The 19,245-nt window shown below is 43.0% G+C and overlaps 1 protein-coding gene across 6 annotated transcripts in view; it reads left to right on the forward strand.

Annotated features, from left to right (window-relative positions):
- Window positions 1-5,339: 5,339 nt before the first annotated feature.
- Window positions 5,340-19,245, forward strand: part of camsap3 (calmodulin regulated spectrin associated protein family member 3) — a 59,465-nt gene continuing 45,559 nt past the window's right edge. For 2 of the 6 annotated variants that reach the window (XM_008104232.3, XM_008104233.3), the window contains exon 1: window positions 14,322-14,778. In XM_008104232.3, the coding sequence (XP_008102439.1) occupies window positions 14,631-14,778 (148 nt within the window). In that variant the 5' untranslated portion in view covers window positions 14,322-14,630. Of the gene's footprint in view, window positions 5,473-14,321; window positions 14,779-19,245 lie in introns of those variants that run through there. The other 4 variants (XM_062970745.1, XM_008104234.3, XM_016991280.2 and 1 more) reach the window with 4 other exon arrangements.

Genomic DNA, 19,245 nt, shown 5'->3' on the forward strand with positions numbered 1-19,245 from the left:
TCTACTGGTATTCTCTAGCCACAAATAAACATCAGACTGAACAGCAGCCAGGGAAACACACACATCATTGAAGATTGTTAGCTGGTCACTCCAGCTAGGCTCCTGTATTTTTGGTAACTTATTAAGTAGTACTGTAGTTCAACAGTACTCTCTGTAACAGAAACAACAGGTTGCATGTCATGGAGTGTACAGGGGAATATGAACCTGCCTAGAGCAGACCATCCCCTATAGCAGGGGTCCCCAAACATTTTAAGTGGAGGGCCAGTTCACGGTACTTCAAGATTGTTGAGGGGCCGAATTATCATTTGAAAAAAAAATGAACAAATTCCTATGCACACTGCACATGTCTTATTTGTAATGCAGAAAACCCCCCCACATTTATTTATTTATTTGCTACATTTATACCCCACCCTCTCTCACCCCGAAGGGGACTTAGAGTGACTTACAAGTTGTATGTACATACAATATATTATATTATTAGCATAGCACAATATTAGCAGCATATATTACTATATTGTACTATACCACTATACCGTAATAGTATTAGTAATATTACATTTAATATTATTATATTATACAATATTATTATATTATATTTTTATTATTAGCTGTCCTGAGTTTCCTATTGGGTGAGAAGGGCGGAGTAATAAATAAATAAATAAGTAATTTTATATTGTATTACATTATAATATTATTATCAATATTATATGTATACACAATATATTATATTATTACCATAGCACAATATTAGTAAATGAAAAAACAATATAATATTTAAAAATAAAAACAATTTTAACAAACATACTGTAAACCTATCAGGATTTCAATGGGAAGTGTGAGCCTGCTTCTGGCCAAAGAGATAGTCAAGTTAAGTAGGACTGTTGTTGTTGTGTGCCTTCAGGTCATTTCAGACTTTGGGGGAGCCTAAGTTTAAAACTGAGGGCGGGGGCCAGGTAAATGACCACGGAGGGCCGCATCCGGCCCCTGGGCCTTAGTTTGGGGACCCCTGCCCTATAGATACAGCTGGACCCTGCTGCTACTCATGAAGTGAGCTACTCTTCTGGATAAAGGTGAAAAGGAAAGAAGAGCATAATGAGCATAGTCTGGACCAGGGGTCCTCAAACTTTTTAAACCGAGGGCCAGTCCACAATCCTTCAGACTGTTGAGGGGCCAGATTATCATTTGAAAAAAAAATACAAACAAATTCCGATGCACACTGCACATGTCTTATTTGTATTGCAAAACAACAACAACAATAACAATGAAAGAACAATGCAATATTTAAAAATCAAAACAATTTTAACCAACATAAACCTATCAGGATTTCAATGGAAAGTATGGGCCTACTACTAGCCAATGAGATAGTCAAGTTAATTAGGATTGTTGTTGTGTGTCTTCAAGTCATTTCAGACTCTGGGGGAGCCTAAGTCTAAAATTATTTATTTATTCATTTACTACATTTATTTACTACATTTATATCCCACCCTTCTCATCCCAAAGGGGACTCAGAGCAGCTGTATAATATATTATATTATTAGCATAGCACAATATTAGCATTATATATTACTATATTGAACTATACCACTATACTGTAATATTATATGTAAGATATAACATATAATTAATATTATTATATGGTATTATTATTAGTATTATAGTGTATAAAATGATATTATCAATATCATATGTATATACAATATATTATATTATTAAAACTGATATAAAATATTATATTATAAATGTGGGTGGGGGCCAGGTCAATGACCTTGGAGGGCCGCACCGGCCCCCGGGCCTTAGTTTGGAGACCCCTGGTCTGGACTCTAGGTTTAGGAATTTTTGTACCCCATTGTGTAGTTTAGGGTTATGTGGCTAAATATAGAGAGTGATGTGCTTCTTGCCCCAAGTCCAGTTGCCTGCATTCAAAGGTGCTAAATCTGGAGCAGTGTGTGCCTGATGAGAAAGGGGTCTGTAGGAGCAATCGGAGACACAGATTCCAAATGAGAAGAAATATGTCCAGCAGCTGGAGCACACGGGAGGTTGCAGTGGACCTCTGCGGCTTGTCTTGCTCCCTGCCTTCAGGGTAAAATCCTGTATTTAAAATGCTGGAAAGAATTACTAGGCATTTGCCAACAAAGAGCTTACCTGTTTATGGGAGATACTATTAACTGCTGTTGGAGAAGTCTTAAAAACAATAATATAGTCCAGACAAGTCACATATAGTAAAAAGGGATGGGCAGACATGGGAGATGAGCTCACAGCAGTTATACTTGCCAGCAACTAATGTTTCCCTCATCTTGCTTGGCAGAATGGGGGGGGGGGGGGCTCTATCTTGGCACCCACTAATTGGGACATGGTCACAGTTGCATGTTTGTGCCAGAGGAGCTCCTGCAAAGTTACTGGTAGTTACTCAGGTGTGCTTTCGGAGGTAGGCAACCCTGCAAAGCATTCTCTTCAAGTGTGAGTCTCAGAATGCAAAAGGAAATATAATAAGGAATAATTCCTAATTTTATTAGCAACTATGTTACATGGTATTTTCAATTAGGAGTCCAATATCTTAAAATGCAGAGTACGAAATAGTAAGAACTGATAGTAATAAGCTATGCTGGCTTATTAGTAATAAGCTATGCTGGCCTAGCGCAGCCTAACATGGCTCCCGCTCCCTGCCAATCAGAGTCTTCCATGATGGCTAAAAAAGGTGGGGGCTAGCGTCCTCCCGTCGACGTGTAGAATCGCTATAAAAATCGCCTCCGCACGGAGGCGAAGCCATTCTGGGTTGGGATACCAACGAGAGATTCGCGCGCGCCGTGAAGCAGAGAGGGCAAAGTGGGGGTAGAGGGTTGTTGCCGGTTAGATATTGTGTTGGGGGGAAATTGGCTTGGGTCAGAGTCCTTGCTGTGGATGTTGGAAATTTTTATTTTCCAAAGGAGTCTGCATCCCTCCCTGTAACCGCTAAGCTTTGGTGTTCTTTTTTCTTTCTGAGGGAGACGTTTTGCCTTTCCTTTTCAAAGTTTTCTGGAATAAAGCAATCAAGCCATATAAGGCTTTCCAAGACTGCAAAGGAGGGTGCACTGCTTGCTCCCCTGTAACCGCTAAGCTTTGGGGCTCTTTTTTACTTTCTGAGGGAGACGTTTTGCCTTTCCTTTTCAAAGTTTTCTGGAATAAAGCAATCAAGCCATATAAGGAAAGCAAAGAGTGTGGAATGTGTTCTCCCACTGTACCAAATTTGATGAGAATAGCTCAAGAAATGAGGGCGGGAGACCCCCAGAAAAGTCCCCTCCCCGGTTTCCTGTTTTTTGGCGATTGCGCATGCGCGTCCGCCATTTTAGAAACATTTTAGAAACATTACGAATTTTTGTAAATATCCAAAAATTTTGGGTGAAACATTTAGAAATAATTTCTACATCGAAGAGCCGGCACCCCCTACTTTAGAAACGAGAATTGAAACAATTTTTCCATCGATCGGACAACCCTACTAATCAGAACCTTCTTTGTCATATTGGAACAGTCGAAAGGTATGCAGGTATTGTCTCCTTTGATTCATACAAATTAGAAGGCATGAAACAACCTCCACCCAGTGCCCAGAAGAACAAAAAGGTTACTAAAGGTAAAGTTCAGTGCATACATATATATCAAAAGAAGTACCATTTAACTCAATAGGATGTCATAGGATGTCACTGTAAATTACTTCCTTCTGTTGTCCTTACTGCCGTGTCATTTTAAAAGATGGGATATTAATATGAGACATTAGTGCTGGAATATATTAATAATCATATTAAGGCAGCATATATCACTTAGAAAAATAATGGTCACAGGGTATGTGTGGATAATACTATGACAGAAATACAGTAATTTCATTGGGAACTAAGCCACTGAAATGAAGATAAAGTGATAGAGCAGACAGATTATCATTTTTAAAATCTGGAACTGGATTAATAATTACTGGGAGGAAAATTCCTTTGCTTCCTGTGTTTTGTCAACACTGATCTAAACACATTCTTTCCTTTCTTTAAGGTGTAGCTGTGCTGATGTTCAGCTATAACATAATAATTTGAGACAGACAATCCTTGGCATGTTGTACTTGCCTCTGCAAATAGCTGGCAGTCTTCCACAAGCCAGTTTCATATCTCAGGATAAACAGCTTCTGTCTGAGCTAGTATAAGAGGGAGAAATGTGTGAAGTCTATAAGGTAACACAATCAATAGGGGGAGCTCTTCTCTCTTGCAGAACTGAACTTTCTAGCACTTCTCCTACCTGAGAAAATGAGAGTTCCCTACCTCCACAAAACTATTCTACGGCCTGTGTTGGCTTTCTGCATGTTATTATTGTGTGCCTTTAAGTTATTCCTGACTTATGGTGATCCTCAGGCAACCCTACTATAGAATTATATTGGCAAGATTTGTTTACAGGGGGAATGGCTTTGCCTTCCTTTGAAGCTCAAGTAACATGATTTGCACAAGGTCACCCAATAGGTTTCCATAGCTGAGTGGGCATTTGAACCCTGGTCTCCAGAGCTATAGTCCCGTGCTCAAATCACTACACCACATTGGCCCACTTTTTACTCCTACTCCTCAGGACTGGGAACTCTATTCAATGATAAACTGTCTCTGATACCAGAGGCATCATGACTGGCAGCCATAATATCCCCAGCCTCTATCCATTTGTCTAAAATGCCTTTAAAATAATCCAAATGATGGCCTTCACTACATCTCACACTAGTGGATTACATTTTAGTTATGTACTGTAATGAAGTACAGTCAGACCTCTGTATCCACAGACTGAAAATATTCAAATGTTTTTCCAAAAGGCAAACCTTAATTTTACCATTTTATATAAGGGCATCATTTTACCATGCGGGTTTATATGAGACTTGAGCATCCATCCATTTTTGTATCTACATGTGGACCTACAACCAAACCCCAGCAGATAACAAGGGCCCACTGTACTGCCTTTTCATCCATCCTGAACCTCCCAGCTTTCAACTAAATAGGATGACACCGCGTTCTGTTTCAACTTTCAACTTTGTTTGCAGCATTCAAAATGGTGCACACTTCCACCATTTTATCTCCTCTTTATTCTTCTTTCAGCCAAGGGGATGCAAACAAGCCAAATGTGTGGCCTTTTCCCATTGATGAGCTGTTCCAGTCTGTTTTGGCTAACCTTTTCTGCATCTTTTCCTCTACAATTTCCTTTTCAATAAACAGGCTCTACTCCACCTGTTCCTAGACACATATTGTGAAGCGTTCCTAAATGCACCTGTGAGAGGGACTGTGTATTGTAAGGTTTCTTTTGGCTAATTTCCTTTGGTTAATTATTAACTGGCAGGAGCTTTGCACTGCATTCCCCCACAGCAGCAATGTCAAACTTTGCCCTGAGAAATGAAAGCCTCTGCTTCTCTGATTCTGCTAGTGGGGACTTGAAATCTGTTGCCATGGGGGAGCAGAAGACCATCGCTCAAATGTCTCCAAGATAAAGGTAAAACAGGTGTAGTATCATTATCTCAGTCCACTAAAGCAAGCTCACCTAAATAGAAAGACTCAGGCCTCAAAAAGCTGGTGCACCTTTCCACACTCTCCCCCAACACCTGTTTTTCCACTCTCTTACCATGCAAGAACTAAGGGTGCTTAGTCTAAGGCTCTAGGAACAGTAAAATATCACAATCATCTCATCCCTTGTAAAAATGCAATGCATTCCACTGGCTGAAACAAGTTTGATAAGGTCTTAACTTGATCAGCCTACACTGGCTGTGTTTTTCTGTATCGTACCTGAATTAGATGGTTCAAACTGATACACAGTAGCACTTCCTTCTTTAATATTTGTAGAACTTGGCATTGCACAGTGGAAGTGACTGGAGACAGAAAGTGCATTTATACTGTACAGCAGGGGTCTCCAAACTAAGGCCCGGGGGCCGGATGCGGCCCTCCAAGGTCATTTACCTGGCCCCTGCCCTCAGTTTTATAATATAATATATTGTATATATGTATAATATTGATAATAATATTATAATGTAATACAATATAACACTAATAATAATACCATATAATAATATTAATTATATATTCTATATTACATATAATATTACTAATAATATTATAGTATAGTGGTATAGTTCAATATAGTAATATATAATGCTAATATTGTGCTATGCTAATAAAATATATTGTATGTACATATAATGTGTAAGCCACTCTGAGTCCCCTTTGGGGTGAGAAGGGTGTGATACAAATGTAGTAAATAAATGCAGTAAATAAATAAATAAATTTTAGACTTAGGCTCGCCCAAAGTCTGAAATGACTTGAAGGCACACAACAGCAGCAGGAGCAACAACAACAACAACAACAACAACAACAACCCTAATTAACTTGACTATCTCATTGGCCAGAAGCAGGACCACACTTCCCATTGAAATCCTGATAAATGTATGTTGGTTAAAATTGTTTTTATTTTTAAATATTTATTTATTTATTTATTTTATTACATCATTTCTACCCCGCCCTTCTCACCCATCAGGGGACTCAGGGTGGCTTACAATATACATCACAAACACAAATATTGTATTGTTCTTTCGTTGTTGTTGTTGTTGTTGTTGTTATTGCACTACAAATAAGACATGTGCAGTGTGCATCGGAATTTGTTTGTATTTTTTTTTTTTCAAATGATAATCCGGCCCCTCAACAGTCTGAAGGATTGTGGACCGGCCCTCGCCTTAAAAAGTTTGAGGACCCCTGCTGTACAGTTTATATAGCTTGACACCACATTAACTATCTTGGCTCAATGCTATGAAATAATAGGAGTTACTGCATCACACTAGAGCAGTGGTTTTCAACCTGTGAGTCCCCAGATATTCTGGCCTTCAACTCCCAGAAATCCTAACAGCTGGTAAACTGGCTGGGATTTCTGGGAGTTGTAGGCCAAAACAACTGGGGACCCACAGGTTGAGAACCATTGCACTAGATTATTGGTCCACTTTAAACCCAGTAGTTGCTTCCTGCAGAATTCTGGGGTTTGTAGTTTAGTGAGGCCCAGGATCTCTCCATCTGAGCAGTTTAAAGGCCTGCCTCTAAACTACAAACCCCAAAATATTGCAGGAGGACCTGGATTTAAAGTGGATAGAAGCTCTAGTGCAGGGGTCCCCAAACTAAGGCCCGGGGGCCGGATGCGGCCCATCGAAGCTATTTATCCGGCCCCCACGGCACAAGGGCAGAAGTGGGTTGGGCTAAATGACTCAAAGGGTCTCTTCTTCTCTTACAACCATTATTATTATTATTATTATTATTATTATTATTATTATTATTATTAATTATTCTTATTAACATTGAGGCTGGGTGGCCATCTGTCAGGGATGCTTTGCTTGTGCTTTTGGTCCACAAAGGCAGAAGGGGGTTGGACTAAATGGCCCAAGGGGTCTCTTCCAACCCTTATTATTATTATTATTATTATTATTATTATTATTATTATTATTAACATTGAGGCTGAGTGGCCATCTGTCAGGGGTGCTTTGCTTGTGCTTTCAGTCCACAAAGGCAGAAGGGGGTTGGACTAAATGGCCCAAGGGGTCTCTTCCAACCCTCTTTATTATTATTATTATTATTATTATTATTATTATTATTATTATTATTAACATTGAGGCTGGGTGGCCATCTGTCAGGGGTGCTTTGCTTGTGCTTTTGGTGCACAAAGGCAGAAGGGGATTGGACTCAATGGCCCCACGGGTCTCTTCCAACCCTCTTTGTTATTATTATTGTTGCTGTTGTTGTTATTATTATTATTATTAATTATTATTGCTTGGTGGCCGACTATAGTCTGGCCCTCCAACGGTCTGAAAGATCGTGAACTGGCCCCCTGTTTTAAAAGTTTGGGGACCCCTGCTCTAGTGTGATGAGGTCCACTTTTATAAAGTCTTTAGCCTTCTCTGTCAGAGTACCGTGACTCACCAAAGTACAAATCACAGAATTACATTAACTCTACAATGTAGATGCATATTTGGTCTGCCTTTTGTCCTCTCGGTGCTCAAGCGCGTGTCCCAAATCTCATCCTTTTAGGATTGAACAATTTATGCATTCATCTTTCATTTATCTTAGTTTTGCAACCAAGCATGCAGCCAGAACTCAGCTTTTTATACAGTTCATTTGGAAGGGTCCAAACTGACATAGGTTTGGTAGAAATGAGGAAAAATAATTACATTTTAAAGTGCAACTCTCTAATTAAAATTAAACCTGTACTTCATATTCATTTGAATATGACTGTTAAACTGGGTGACCTTGAGCATGTCACATTCTCTCAGCTTCAGAGGAAAACAAAAGTAAACTTTCTATGAACATATCTTGCCAAAAATAACTGGAGATGAGTAGAAACAACTTGATGATGCGCAACAACAAAATTGTAAAGAACAGAAATAAAATGGGGAACTTTTCAATCAATCTAGATGAGCTTAAAATGTGTTTGAATAATTACAATTAAAAATGTTGGCTAAACAGATTTATCCAAGCCAGTTGCTTAAGCCTGCAATCCTATGCATACTTAAAAGTTCTAGTCCAATCAAAGTATATCCAAGTAATTATGTTTAGGGCTTGGTTGTGGTTAGATGCCTTAATTCTAGTGGCCAATGATTTAAAATAAAGCTTGGTCTCAGAAATTTCCCTAAATTCCAGACATTGCTTTACAACTAAATTTCATTATATTGATGGGGCAAGACTCTATGAGTATATTCAGGTTCACGTGAGACGAGAAGGCATTTTAGGTGCTTGCTTTCTCACCCAAAAGTTGTTGCGATGCAATTTGATTTCATAGTAATAAACAGGACTTTCTATTTCCCAGCCCCCCTGTGGTGAGTGAATTGTGCTTTAGGATATTGACATCTGGAATTTCCCTATAAAAGTATCTGGCAAACACGTTATCAGATGCAAACAAGAACCAAATGTGATTCAGTGGAAATATGGGAGGTCTCAAAATATGTTCCTCATTGAAAAAGCATTTTAAACATCTAGTAGTCAAGGAGTCTTGTGGTGAGCATGGTAGGTTGCCAGGCCCTACAGTGCTCCAGGCAAGGTAGCGGGGAGAAAGGAGTGAAATTGGTGTGTTTGTTCAGATGTCAAGAAATATTTAATTAAAAACTATGCATAAAATCAATCTACATGTACACACAAGCAGACCAACCCAGACACTTAAATGTTCAAAGTGTCATGACTCAAAACCATAACCGTAATTTCTGCCATTTGCCAACCATGAAAGGATTCTGGGCATTCTACAAATTTGAGCAGCTGTCATTATTAGATGTTTTAGCAACACCTGAGGCTTCATGGCATACCTTAAGCCAGGCAAACTTTGGGCCTCCAGGTGTTTTGGACTTGAACTTCCAGAAATCCCAGCTAGGTTACCGGCTGTTAGGAATTGTGGGAGTTGCAGTCCAAAAACCTAGAGAGCTGAAGTTTGCCCATGTTTGGCTTAAGCTGTGTACTGACCAGTTTTCCGATCAGCTGTGATCTGTTTAAACCCCTGGCAGAGATCTGCTTAGAATCCCTTAATCCTAGTTATAGTTGTGTATAGTTGAGAAATGACTTTCATACTCTCAAATTTCCTGGTTTTCCAGGGAGCATTTAATGCCATAGTTTACTGTTTCTCTTTTTCAGCTGTTTTAAAGGTATTCTGGTTTCTCTTTCCTCTTGTATCCATTCTTCATTGTTGGCTTATTTCAGTTGCTGAAAACTAGAGTTTAGAATGCAAAAGCTGTTTGCAGTGAATTAACCAAGCAGGACAAAGGGGTGGAGTTTTCTGTTTCTAAGCTCTGTACATACATTCTATTTTGTCCTATAAAAATTGTAATTGTGTCTGTTCTATCAATGTCTTTTGTCCTCTTTTTGCCTGACTACACCTTCTCGACTCCATTCTGATGTGTCTCCACTTCATGTGTTTCAGTTTTCATCTGTGAAATGTTGGAAGGTATACTATTTGGGTACTTTTCTCAGGCTCAAAGATAAAATCCACTATGATGATCACCTATTTTCCAGGGTTTGGGTGCTGGCACTGATGGCAAATGCTGTAAATTTAAAGCCTGCTATTCCATGATTATATAAGAGCTATTTCATAATTTATATTAAACTTACGAGGAAAGCATTTTGTGCAGAAGATAAACGTTTATATTCAATTCACTGCCATTTTGATACACGTAGACTTGCAGGGAACCAAAACGAATGTTACATGGAAATACAGTATATGCATTTCATGTCTAATGTATATGTTATCGCTCACACAGAACCATGATACATACAAAGCAGTTTTTTTGATACACTTTTAAAAATAATATGAACCACTCAGGGCAACAGGGCGAGACTTCAGCCATAATCCCATCATTTTATTTTGGGAAAATGACTGCTGAACACAGCAGGATTAGATTTTAAATACATACAAGATTAGCCTGCAAAAGCTTTCTATGGGCCCTTCCACCCAGCCATATAACTCAGAATATCAAGGCAGATAATCCACAATATCTGCTTTGAACTGGGTTATCTGAGTCCACACTGCCATATAATCCAGTTCAATGTGGATACAGTGTTCCCTCACTACTTCGTGGTTCACTTTTTGCGGATTCGCTGTTTCGCGGGTTTTAAATAAACTCTCAAAGACTATTATAAATCATAAAAAAATACAATTTACAGCCTAAGGAAGGGAGGAAGGAGAAGCCAAAGGGAGAGAAAAGGAGCCCAAGCAGCAAAGGGAGGACAAGAAGGCGATTTATCAACACATGATTGGTTGATAAAGACTTAAAATAGTGTATAACTACTAAAATAATGTATAAATATTAAAATAAATATAGTGTCCCTACTTCACGGATTTTCACTTATTGCGGGTGGTCTTGGAACCTAACCCCAGCGATAAGTGAGGGAACACTGTATATGCTTTCTGAACACAGAGGCTCCATTGAACTGTCACAGTTGTTAACAGACAAACCCTCTTTCATGAATTATCTTGTTCCCCTTTAAGTCACCATAAGTACCCAACCACACTGGGCACTGGCAGATGATGGGTGTGGAACTGTTTACCACTAGGTCCTTATGAAAGGTATGGGATAGACTAGTCAACTGCAATACAACATGTGCGAGTGGAAGTGAAATGGTAGGTGCATAGCACCAAGAGGGACAACTACAGCCAAGAGAGAGAAAAAATAGAACACTTTATGGGTGGAAAAGGTGAAACAAAATGGAGAGTAGTTTCCCATTTTAACCCCATCCAACTGAACAGAAACCAGCAGGAATCAGACTGATACCAAATTGATACCAAATTGGCCAGCTTCAGCCAAAGCCTCAGCCATCGGTACACGTCTGGGCACCAAATCCTCTATCATCCGTTTGTTGTCAATTACTACCAACCTGCCTTTGAGTTATGGTTAGTTTCTGTGAAAGACCTTCAAAACATTGTGATTATAAAAAGCCCTGCTAAACACTTGTAAGCTTTGGGTTGTGGCTTCTTTGATTGTTGTAGCCTGTCTCTTTGCCCACTACCCTTGACTTCATTGAACTTGATAGTCTTTTTATGAGTCATGTTGTCTGATGTTATATTCAAAGTATGGCGGTCCCATTTCAGCCTTCTAATCTAGGGAGACTCCAGGATTGACTTGTTTTTGAACCATTTAAGTCTTTTTGAAATTCGATGAGATCTTTAGAACCCTTCCCCAACAGCGAGTTGCATCTCGGTTGATTGTCTTCCTGTCATCTTGCTTCATCATCCCCCTTTCATAACCATACATAATTCCATACATCTTTCCTGTTTTCTCAGATCCAAATCTATCCTTCATAAGCTGTTTCAGGGTATGCCTTGTTTACATCCTGTTTGGATGACTGTAACACACTCTACCTGGGGCCACCTTTGAAGAGGTCCAAAGAGCTTCAGCTGAGGTTGGCTACAGGGATCACAAGACTTCCTTGTTACAACAGCTCCATTGGTTGCTAGTTTGTTTCCGGGCACAGTTCAAGGTGCTGGTCATGACCTAGAAAGCCCAATATGGCTCAGACCAGATTGACAAATCCTATTTCCCAGTATGAGCTGGCCTGGACTCTGACCCCCATCTAAATTGACCATTTAATGCAGTTCACAGCTACCTTTAAACTGTGGTGGCCAGACAATGAACTCCCAGAAAAGCATGCAAAAGCTCTTAATAGCCATCAGCGCTGTGTGGTTCACATCATTGCCATCGGGGCCTCAAACTGGTTCTGCATAGCAAAACCATTTTCTTCTATGCTGGTTTGAAACTGCATCAGTATAGATGGGACTTTAAGATTGTAAGGAGGCCCCATTTACATTGACCTTTTAATGCAGTTTCGAAACTTTATTGAAGATAGTGGTTTTGCTGTGATTACATAGGAAAACTTGTATCAGGATGAGGCCTGGATGGCAATGACACAAACCAGAGCACTGATGCACACTAAGAGCTTTGTTTCACACAGTTTTGTGGGCGTTTGTTTGGATGCCGCAATCTGAAGCCACCTTTGAACTGCATGAAATGGCCAATGTAGATGGGACCTCAGGCCCACCACCACCACAACCATAGAGGGAGGGTGAGGGAGAGGCCACTGGGTGGCTGCCCCAGGCTGGAAGTCCCTTCCCAGGAAGACCAAAATGTTGCCCTTCTGTTAATAATAAATTTATTTTATTAAAGGAGGAAAACATGAAAATGAGCAAAATCTGGCTACCAGTATTAAAAAAACTCTAAAATCAGGACAGTAAATAAAGAACAACACTCAGAATATGGGAATTCCGGACATGAATCAATCTGGGCCAACTAACATCTCTAAACAAAGGACCCTCAGGCAGAAATCAGCCAGACCTTGAAGCTTCAAGGTTTCTCAATGCTAATCAAGGTGATTGACTGCAACATTCACACTTGCCTCCAACAGACATGAGTTCTTTCTCCCAAACTGGTCTTTCCACAGATATATAAACCCCACTTGCCTGGTTTCCAACAGACTTCACAACCTCTAAGGATGCCTGCCATAGATGTGGGTGAAACGTAAGGAGAGAATGCTTCTGGAACATGGCCATACACCCCGGAAAACTCACAGAAGCCCAAAATTTTATTTCTAACCCACCCACCAGCCCTCTCTCCCCAAGGGACTCAGGGTGGCTTCCAAATGCAAAGGCAAATATTAAAATAAAGAGACAAAAACCTTTTTATCCAGACACGCCTTCGATAAAACTGAAAAGATTTTAAAGGACAGGGTTGGAATTGCTGCTTTGTTTTTGTCGGGAATGTTTCCAACCGCTTTTTTCACTTATTTTATCCTTGCAGGTTAACTGGATTGTTTTGATCATGGAAACTATATTAATTCTATTTTAAATATTTACCTTTGGTGGGCTTTTTAATTGTATTGCTTTTAAAGCAGTGAGTCACTTTGGGTTCCAGCACGGAAGAAAAAAAGAGCCTGGTATAATATAAACAAACAAGCACAAGAATATGTGTTGTCGAAGGCTTTGATGGCTGGAATCTCTGAGTTGTTGTGCATTTTTCTGGGCTGTATGGCCATGTTCCAGAAGCATTCTCTCCTGACATTTTTCCCACATCTTTGGCAGGCATCCTCAGAAGCTGTGAGGTATATTGAAAAAACTAAGCAAGGAAAATTTATATATCAGTGGAAGGTGGGAATAAGAACTCTTGTCTGTTGGAGGCAGGTGTGAATGTTGTAATCAATTACCTTGATTAGTATGAAGGACAGGAATACTCCCTGAGTTAAAGCAGGGGGCATTTCCCCCTCAGAGCCCTCCCTGCTTCACCATATTCTTGCTTGCTTGCGCGCGCCGGTGGAGTTTGTGTGCCTGTATTTGGGGGGGGGGGGGGAGGCACTCCCAAGCCTTTTCCTGCTTGGCACTCTCCCTCTCAAAAACATGGGACGGGCCAGGAAGGAGTGGAAAGGAGACATGGCTACGAGGCTGGTGGGCAGCGTCAGAGGAGGAAGGGGGCATCTTCTACTTCATCTTTTTCTTCTCTCCTCCCTCCCACCCTCTCCGCCTGCCAACATGGTGGAGGCGTGCCTGCCTTGGGAGAGAAAGCCAGCGCGCGCACAGAGACAGACACGCGCGCGCCTGCTGCGGCTCCTTTGTATGTGCGCGCGCGCGCTTTCCTTCCTCCTCTCCCCTTCCCTTCCCGGAGAAGCCATGAGGAAAGAACGAGAGCGGAGAAGGAACATCCCAATCTCCTCCCCCTCCCTCCTTTTCCTCCTCCTCCTCCTCTCTGCCCTCCCCACTGCCGTGTGTTTCAATGAGGAAGCTCGCTGAGTGGCTTCCCTCCTTCGCGCAGGCGCGCAGACTCCTGCGGCTCCTTTCCACCCAACCCTCTCCCACCGCTCCTGCCCCCGCCCCCCCTCGGGGCAATTACCTGTCTGCAAGCCCCGCCCCCGCGCTGATTGACGGCCTGCGTCACGTGGGTGGAGTGTGTGAGGGCGGGGGTGAGCGTGTCGGGTGGGGGCTGGAAGAGGCGGGCGCCTGCTCGCTGCCTCGCACCTGGAGCTGGAGGCGAAGGAGGAAGGAAGGGGGATGCGCTCGGCTGGGACCGCTGCCGCCACCCGCTTGCCTCCCCGGAGCCCCTCCGCCTCCGAAGCCCCCGCGGGCCGACGCCGACAACCCCAGCGCCCGGCGGAAGGGCCATGGTGGCCGCTGCCCCCGCTGCAGCCGCGGCCATGAGGAAGGGCTTCCTGGTGCCCGAGATCAAGCCTCTGGATCAATACGACTTCGCCCGGGCGCGCAGCGCGGCTGGCCTGGCCTGGGTGCTGGCCAAGGGATACGGGGGCGCAGGTAGGCAGGCAAAGAGGAAGCCTTTAGGGTGGGAGGAGGAGGAGGAGGAAGGGGGAGGGAGGCTGGGGTTAGAGCGGCGCCGCGTCCCTTTCTTTCCTTTTCTTTCCCTTCCTGATCCCTGAGCTGGGAGGCGAAAGAGGCGAGGCAGCCCCCCCCCCCCCCACCACCGCTCGTCCCTTCTTTTCCTCTCCCTGGCGCTGGACTTGGCTTAGGAGCCGCATTCCCTTCCTTCCTTCCTCTCTCTCTCTTTCTGCGGGTTTCCCTTTGCTTGGCGCCCAGGGATGCCCGCGACCTGCTTCGTCCACCAGCAGGAGGAGGAGGAGGAAGGCCCGGGGAGGGGGGGGGCTGCCTGGCAACTCCCCTCGGCCCCCCGCGGCGCCAACAATGGGCTTGGCTCCGTCAGCGACGCCTCCCCGCCCCTCCTCCTCCTCACACCTCTCCCCGCTTTCCCCCAACTGGGAGGATGAGGATGGCTGAGCAGGGCTACCTTTTGGGTTGGCAGTTCGGGGATGGGGATGGCGGTGGTCTGCCATAATCATCCTCTCGGCAGCGCCTTCTTTTATGCCTGCTTTATTCTCCCCTTCCCTCCCGTTCAGTGACTCCCCATCTCTCCCTGGCTTTGTCTTGGCTTTTGTTATGCCAGCCCTGCTGGGCCCTTCCACACAGCCCTATAACCCAGAATATCGAGTCAGAAAATCTCACAGTGTCTGCTTTGAATTGGGTTAGCCGAGTCCACACTGCCCTATATCCCAGTTCAAAGCAGAAAATGTGGGATATTATTAAGCTGTGTGGAAGGGGCCCCAGTTATGACTAGGATGCTGATAGGTAAGATCAGAGGCTCCTAATGCCTTCCTTACTGAGTGCCCATGATGTCCACTTGGGTCTCCGATGATGATGGCTGAAGGTGTTGTCATCAAAGGTCCTGCCCCACCCTCCTCCATGGCCTTGGCAGATGCTGGGAACAGGACGTTCATACTAATGTGTTTACCTTTGTTCAGTGGCACCATGGGTTAAACCCTTGTTCCGACTGACAAGTCAGCGGTTCAAATCTGGGGAGAGCAGGTGAGCTCCGTCTGTCAGCTCCAGCTCCCATCCAGGGACATGAGAGAAGCCTCCCACAAGGATGATAAAACATCAAACATTTGGGCGTTCTCTGGGCAATATCCTTGCAGACAGTCAATTTTCTCACACCAGTAGCGACTTGCAGTTTCTCAAGTCACTCCTGACACACACACACACACACAAACAACCTTTGTTCAGGGGCATTGGTGACAAGTGTGACCCCAGCTGCTAAGCTCCTTTCTTTCCCTTGTTTCTGGCTGCTTTGGAAGCAAACCCCAAGATGGGAGGTAGAAAGCCTTGCACCAGGATGCTGTGCGAGGGCTTGATCTTTCCTTGGCGCTGCCGAAAGGCCACTTTCATCCTTCACTGGGTGCTCCTCAGCTCCCGTGATGCCAGGCCCAGGAGCACCGTGAACCTTGGCAACCCTGCTCTTGAGCGTCTATTCCCTTTGTCTCTGCCAGGCCTGGAATTAATGTCCTGTGAGGATTTGCGGATTGCCTTTTCTCCCATGCATGATGGAGGCAGGGAAAGGAGGGGTGGCGGACATGTTTGCAGTAGCTTCATAGACATGGGTGTTGTCTTCCCTGTCTGGTGTCCCTGCTGACCCAGGTCTTGCCTGCCTGGGTGCATCCTCACTCTGCTGCTCAAAGGATGGCGATGGGGGCCCTGTGCTCCGTATTTCTTCCCAGTCATACTTCCCATAGTGTTGCTGCCCAACAGACAGCCTTGTGTGGATGTAGAGAGTAGCAACGGGCTGATACTGGGCATGATTACCATTATGAACTGCCTGTCTCTCTCTGTTGAAGTGGAGGACTTGGACAACGATGGAGCACTTGTTGTTGCTCAAAGCATGAGGGGTTACATGTATAAAGGCTTTCATCGGGCAGGGTAAACTACCAGGTAGGGTTGACAGGCCTCCTTCTGTGTGTGTTTGTGTGTGTGTGTATTCGTGTTTGTGTGGGGAGAATTCCTCTGAGACTGCTGACCTGGAAGTAACATAATAGGGTTTGAAGCTTGCTGGGCTGCAAGCCAGCCTGGGAGCTTGGAACAGGGGAATGGCTTGTGAAGTTAAGGGACAATGAACAACTCTTCTTCCTGCCCCATTTCCAGTGTTTTCTGCCCAGAAGCCCTCTCCTCACCACTGATAAAATATGACTGCCACTATAGTGAAATGCAACAGTTATTCTGTGAACCAACAGTAGGGAAGGAATGGAGTAAACTGGTGGATACTGGAACTGTGTTGTGCCTTTTCCATGGACTCCCAAGGCTGTAGCTGAGTGTCCAGTTCCCTCCTTGGAAATTAGTGCAAATATGTGATCTGGTCAAATCAAAGGAGAACAGGTTCCTCTTGTCCTTGCCCTTCTGTGTCACACTGATGACACACAAACAGTATTCTGTGATGGAAGGGAGGGAGCCTTGTCATTTGCCTTGGACGGAGGCCAGAATGAATAGCCCTGTTGAGCTGGTGCTGGGTTTAAAGTCCAGTGAAGTGTGGAGATATTTGCCTGCAAGGCCCACCATAGCTTTGGGTGGGAGTGTTAATGCCCCTTTCTGATTACAAGTCAAGCCTTTCTGAGCCTAACAAAGTGCACCTGCCACCGTTAAGTACAATTCAAAAATAAATGGCTGGAGTTGTGGTGAAAAATCATCAATAGGTCCTGGACTGGGAATATTGCAGTGTTAGTCTCACCTAAAGGTACAGCGTGGAAACCATTGATAATAAGTGTGAAATGCACTGAAAGGGTTTACATTTAAAATAATTTAATTATATTAACTATTTTCACATTTTTGTTACTTTGAAACATAGTTGCTGTCCTTGTTGGTCATTCCATTGCATTTGATTAAATTATTAAAAGATGAGTGCCACTTTGCTTTACACACTATTGCCTACATTTTTCTTCTTCTGCCAGAAGCCTTTACCTACTGAAAGTTAAAAATTAAAGAAAGGGGCATGGTACATCCTTGGAGATGTGGCCTGTCTTTGTCAGTCTCTCTTGTGGATATAGGCTTCTACACTAATGCTGGGCAATGTGGGTTGGGCCATTTGGTTTATGTGTCCAACAACTGGAGACTTGCCTGTAACTGAATCAGGAAAGTGTTTCTGGTCTAACCCTTTGTGTGGTGCAAGTATGATTAGTTACTAATAATTATGTGTATTAGAGGTGAATTGCAAAGTTAATCCTCTATGTGAATTGGATCCCCTGTGGTTTGGTTCAGACATTGGGGCAGTCTCTGTCCTTGAGGGTTTGTAGCACAGGGTGGATCAGGAAGTGGGGGAGGTGTGGGAGGGACTGGACCAATAGCTCCCAGTCTAGAATAAGTGCTCAAGCCTGCTACTTTGTTAGGGCTGCATCAGTATAGCAGAATTAATGCTGTTTGATACCACTATAACTGCCATGGCTCAATGCTATGAAATCATGGGGAGTTGTAATTTGGTGGTGCACCAGCCCTCTTCAGCAAAGGATCACTAAAAGCCTTATAAAACGATAGCTCCCATAATCCCATAGCATTGAATCATGGCAGTTGAAGTCATGTCAAACTGCATTAATTATACAGTATGGATGCATTGCAGATTAGCAGAAAATAAACCTTTTTGGCCTGTTTCAGTGTCACTGTTCTATGGGTTGAACAGTCATGGCGATTTAGGCACCTTATCTCAAGTGTGATGTTCTTACTCCATCAAAAATATCAGAATAAAGCAATTATCTTAACAAAGTGAGTCTCAATCTTTGCTACTTCAGGTACCTCAAGTGACAGAACTCCCATCCAGCTTTGCCAACTGTCAGGAATTCTAGGAGCTAAAGTCCAAACACCTGAAAACCAAATGTTGGGAACCACTGTTTTAACCGAACAGACACCCTATTGTTTTGTGCAAAATTACTATCTGTGATTTTACCAATCTGACAAAGGGGTAGTCAGAATAAAAGCCTGCCCACATGCACTGTTTGAACTTCAGGGAGATGGGAGGGAAAGACTGGATGAAAATATAATGAACATGTCTTGCCTCCTTTTCAATGAATTGAACATGATTGCCTTCATCAGTATTTCTGTATATTACATTTTGCTATCCTTGCAGTACATTCCTCTAATCTTGCTTTTGCTATGTTTCCTACAAAGTAATCTCTAAGATTACCCAGTGCTATAATGGCATGCTTTACTTTTAACTTGTGGCTTCCTTCCATTAATGACAATAGCATTACACTGTCAGCTCTTCCTTGACTTACAGTGAGGACAAAAAAACCTCTAAAACAATCTAAATCCCCCTTTAATGCCTCTAGCAGTTAGCCAGTTACTTGATAGACTTTTATTTTAGTTCAGTAATTTTCTGACTCAGTTCCAGTTGCACGCATACAACTGCATGGGATGTACATCCACATCAACATCAAAAGCCATATATCAATATGG

The sequence above is a fragment of the Anolis carolinensis genome, chromosome 2 (genome assembly GCF_035594765.1).
Source record: "Anolis carolinensis isolate JA03-04 chromosome 2, rAnoCar3.1.pri, whole genome shotgun sequence".
In the NCBI taxonomy this organism is placed as follows: domain Eukaryota; kingdom Metazoa; phylum Chordata; class Lepidosauria; order Squamata; family Dactyloidae; genus Anolis; species Anolis carolinensis.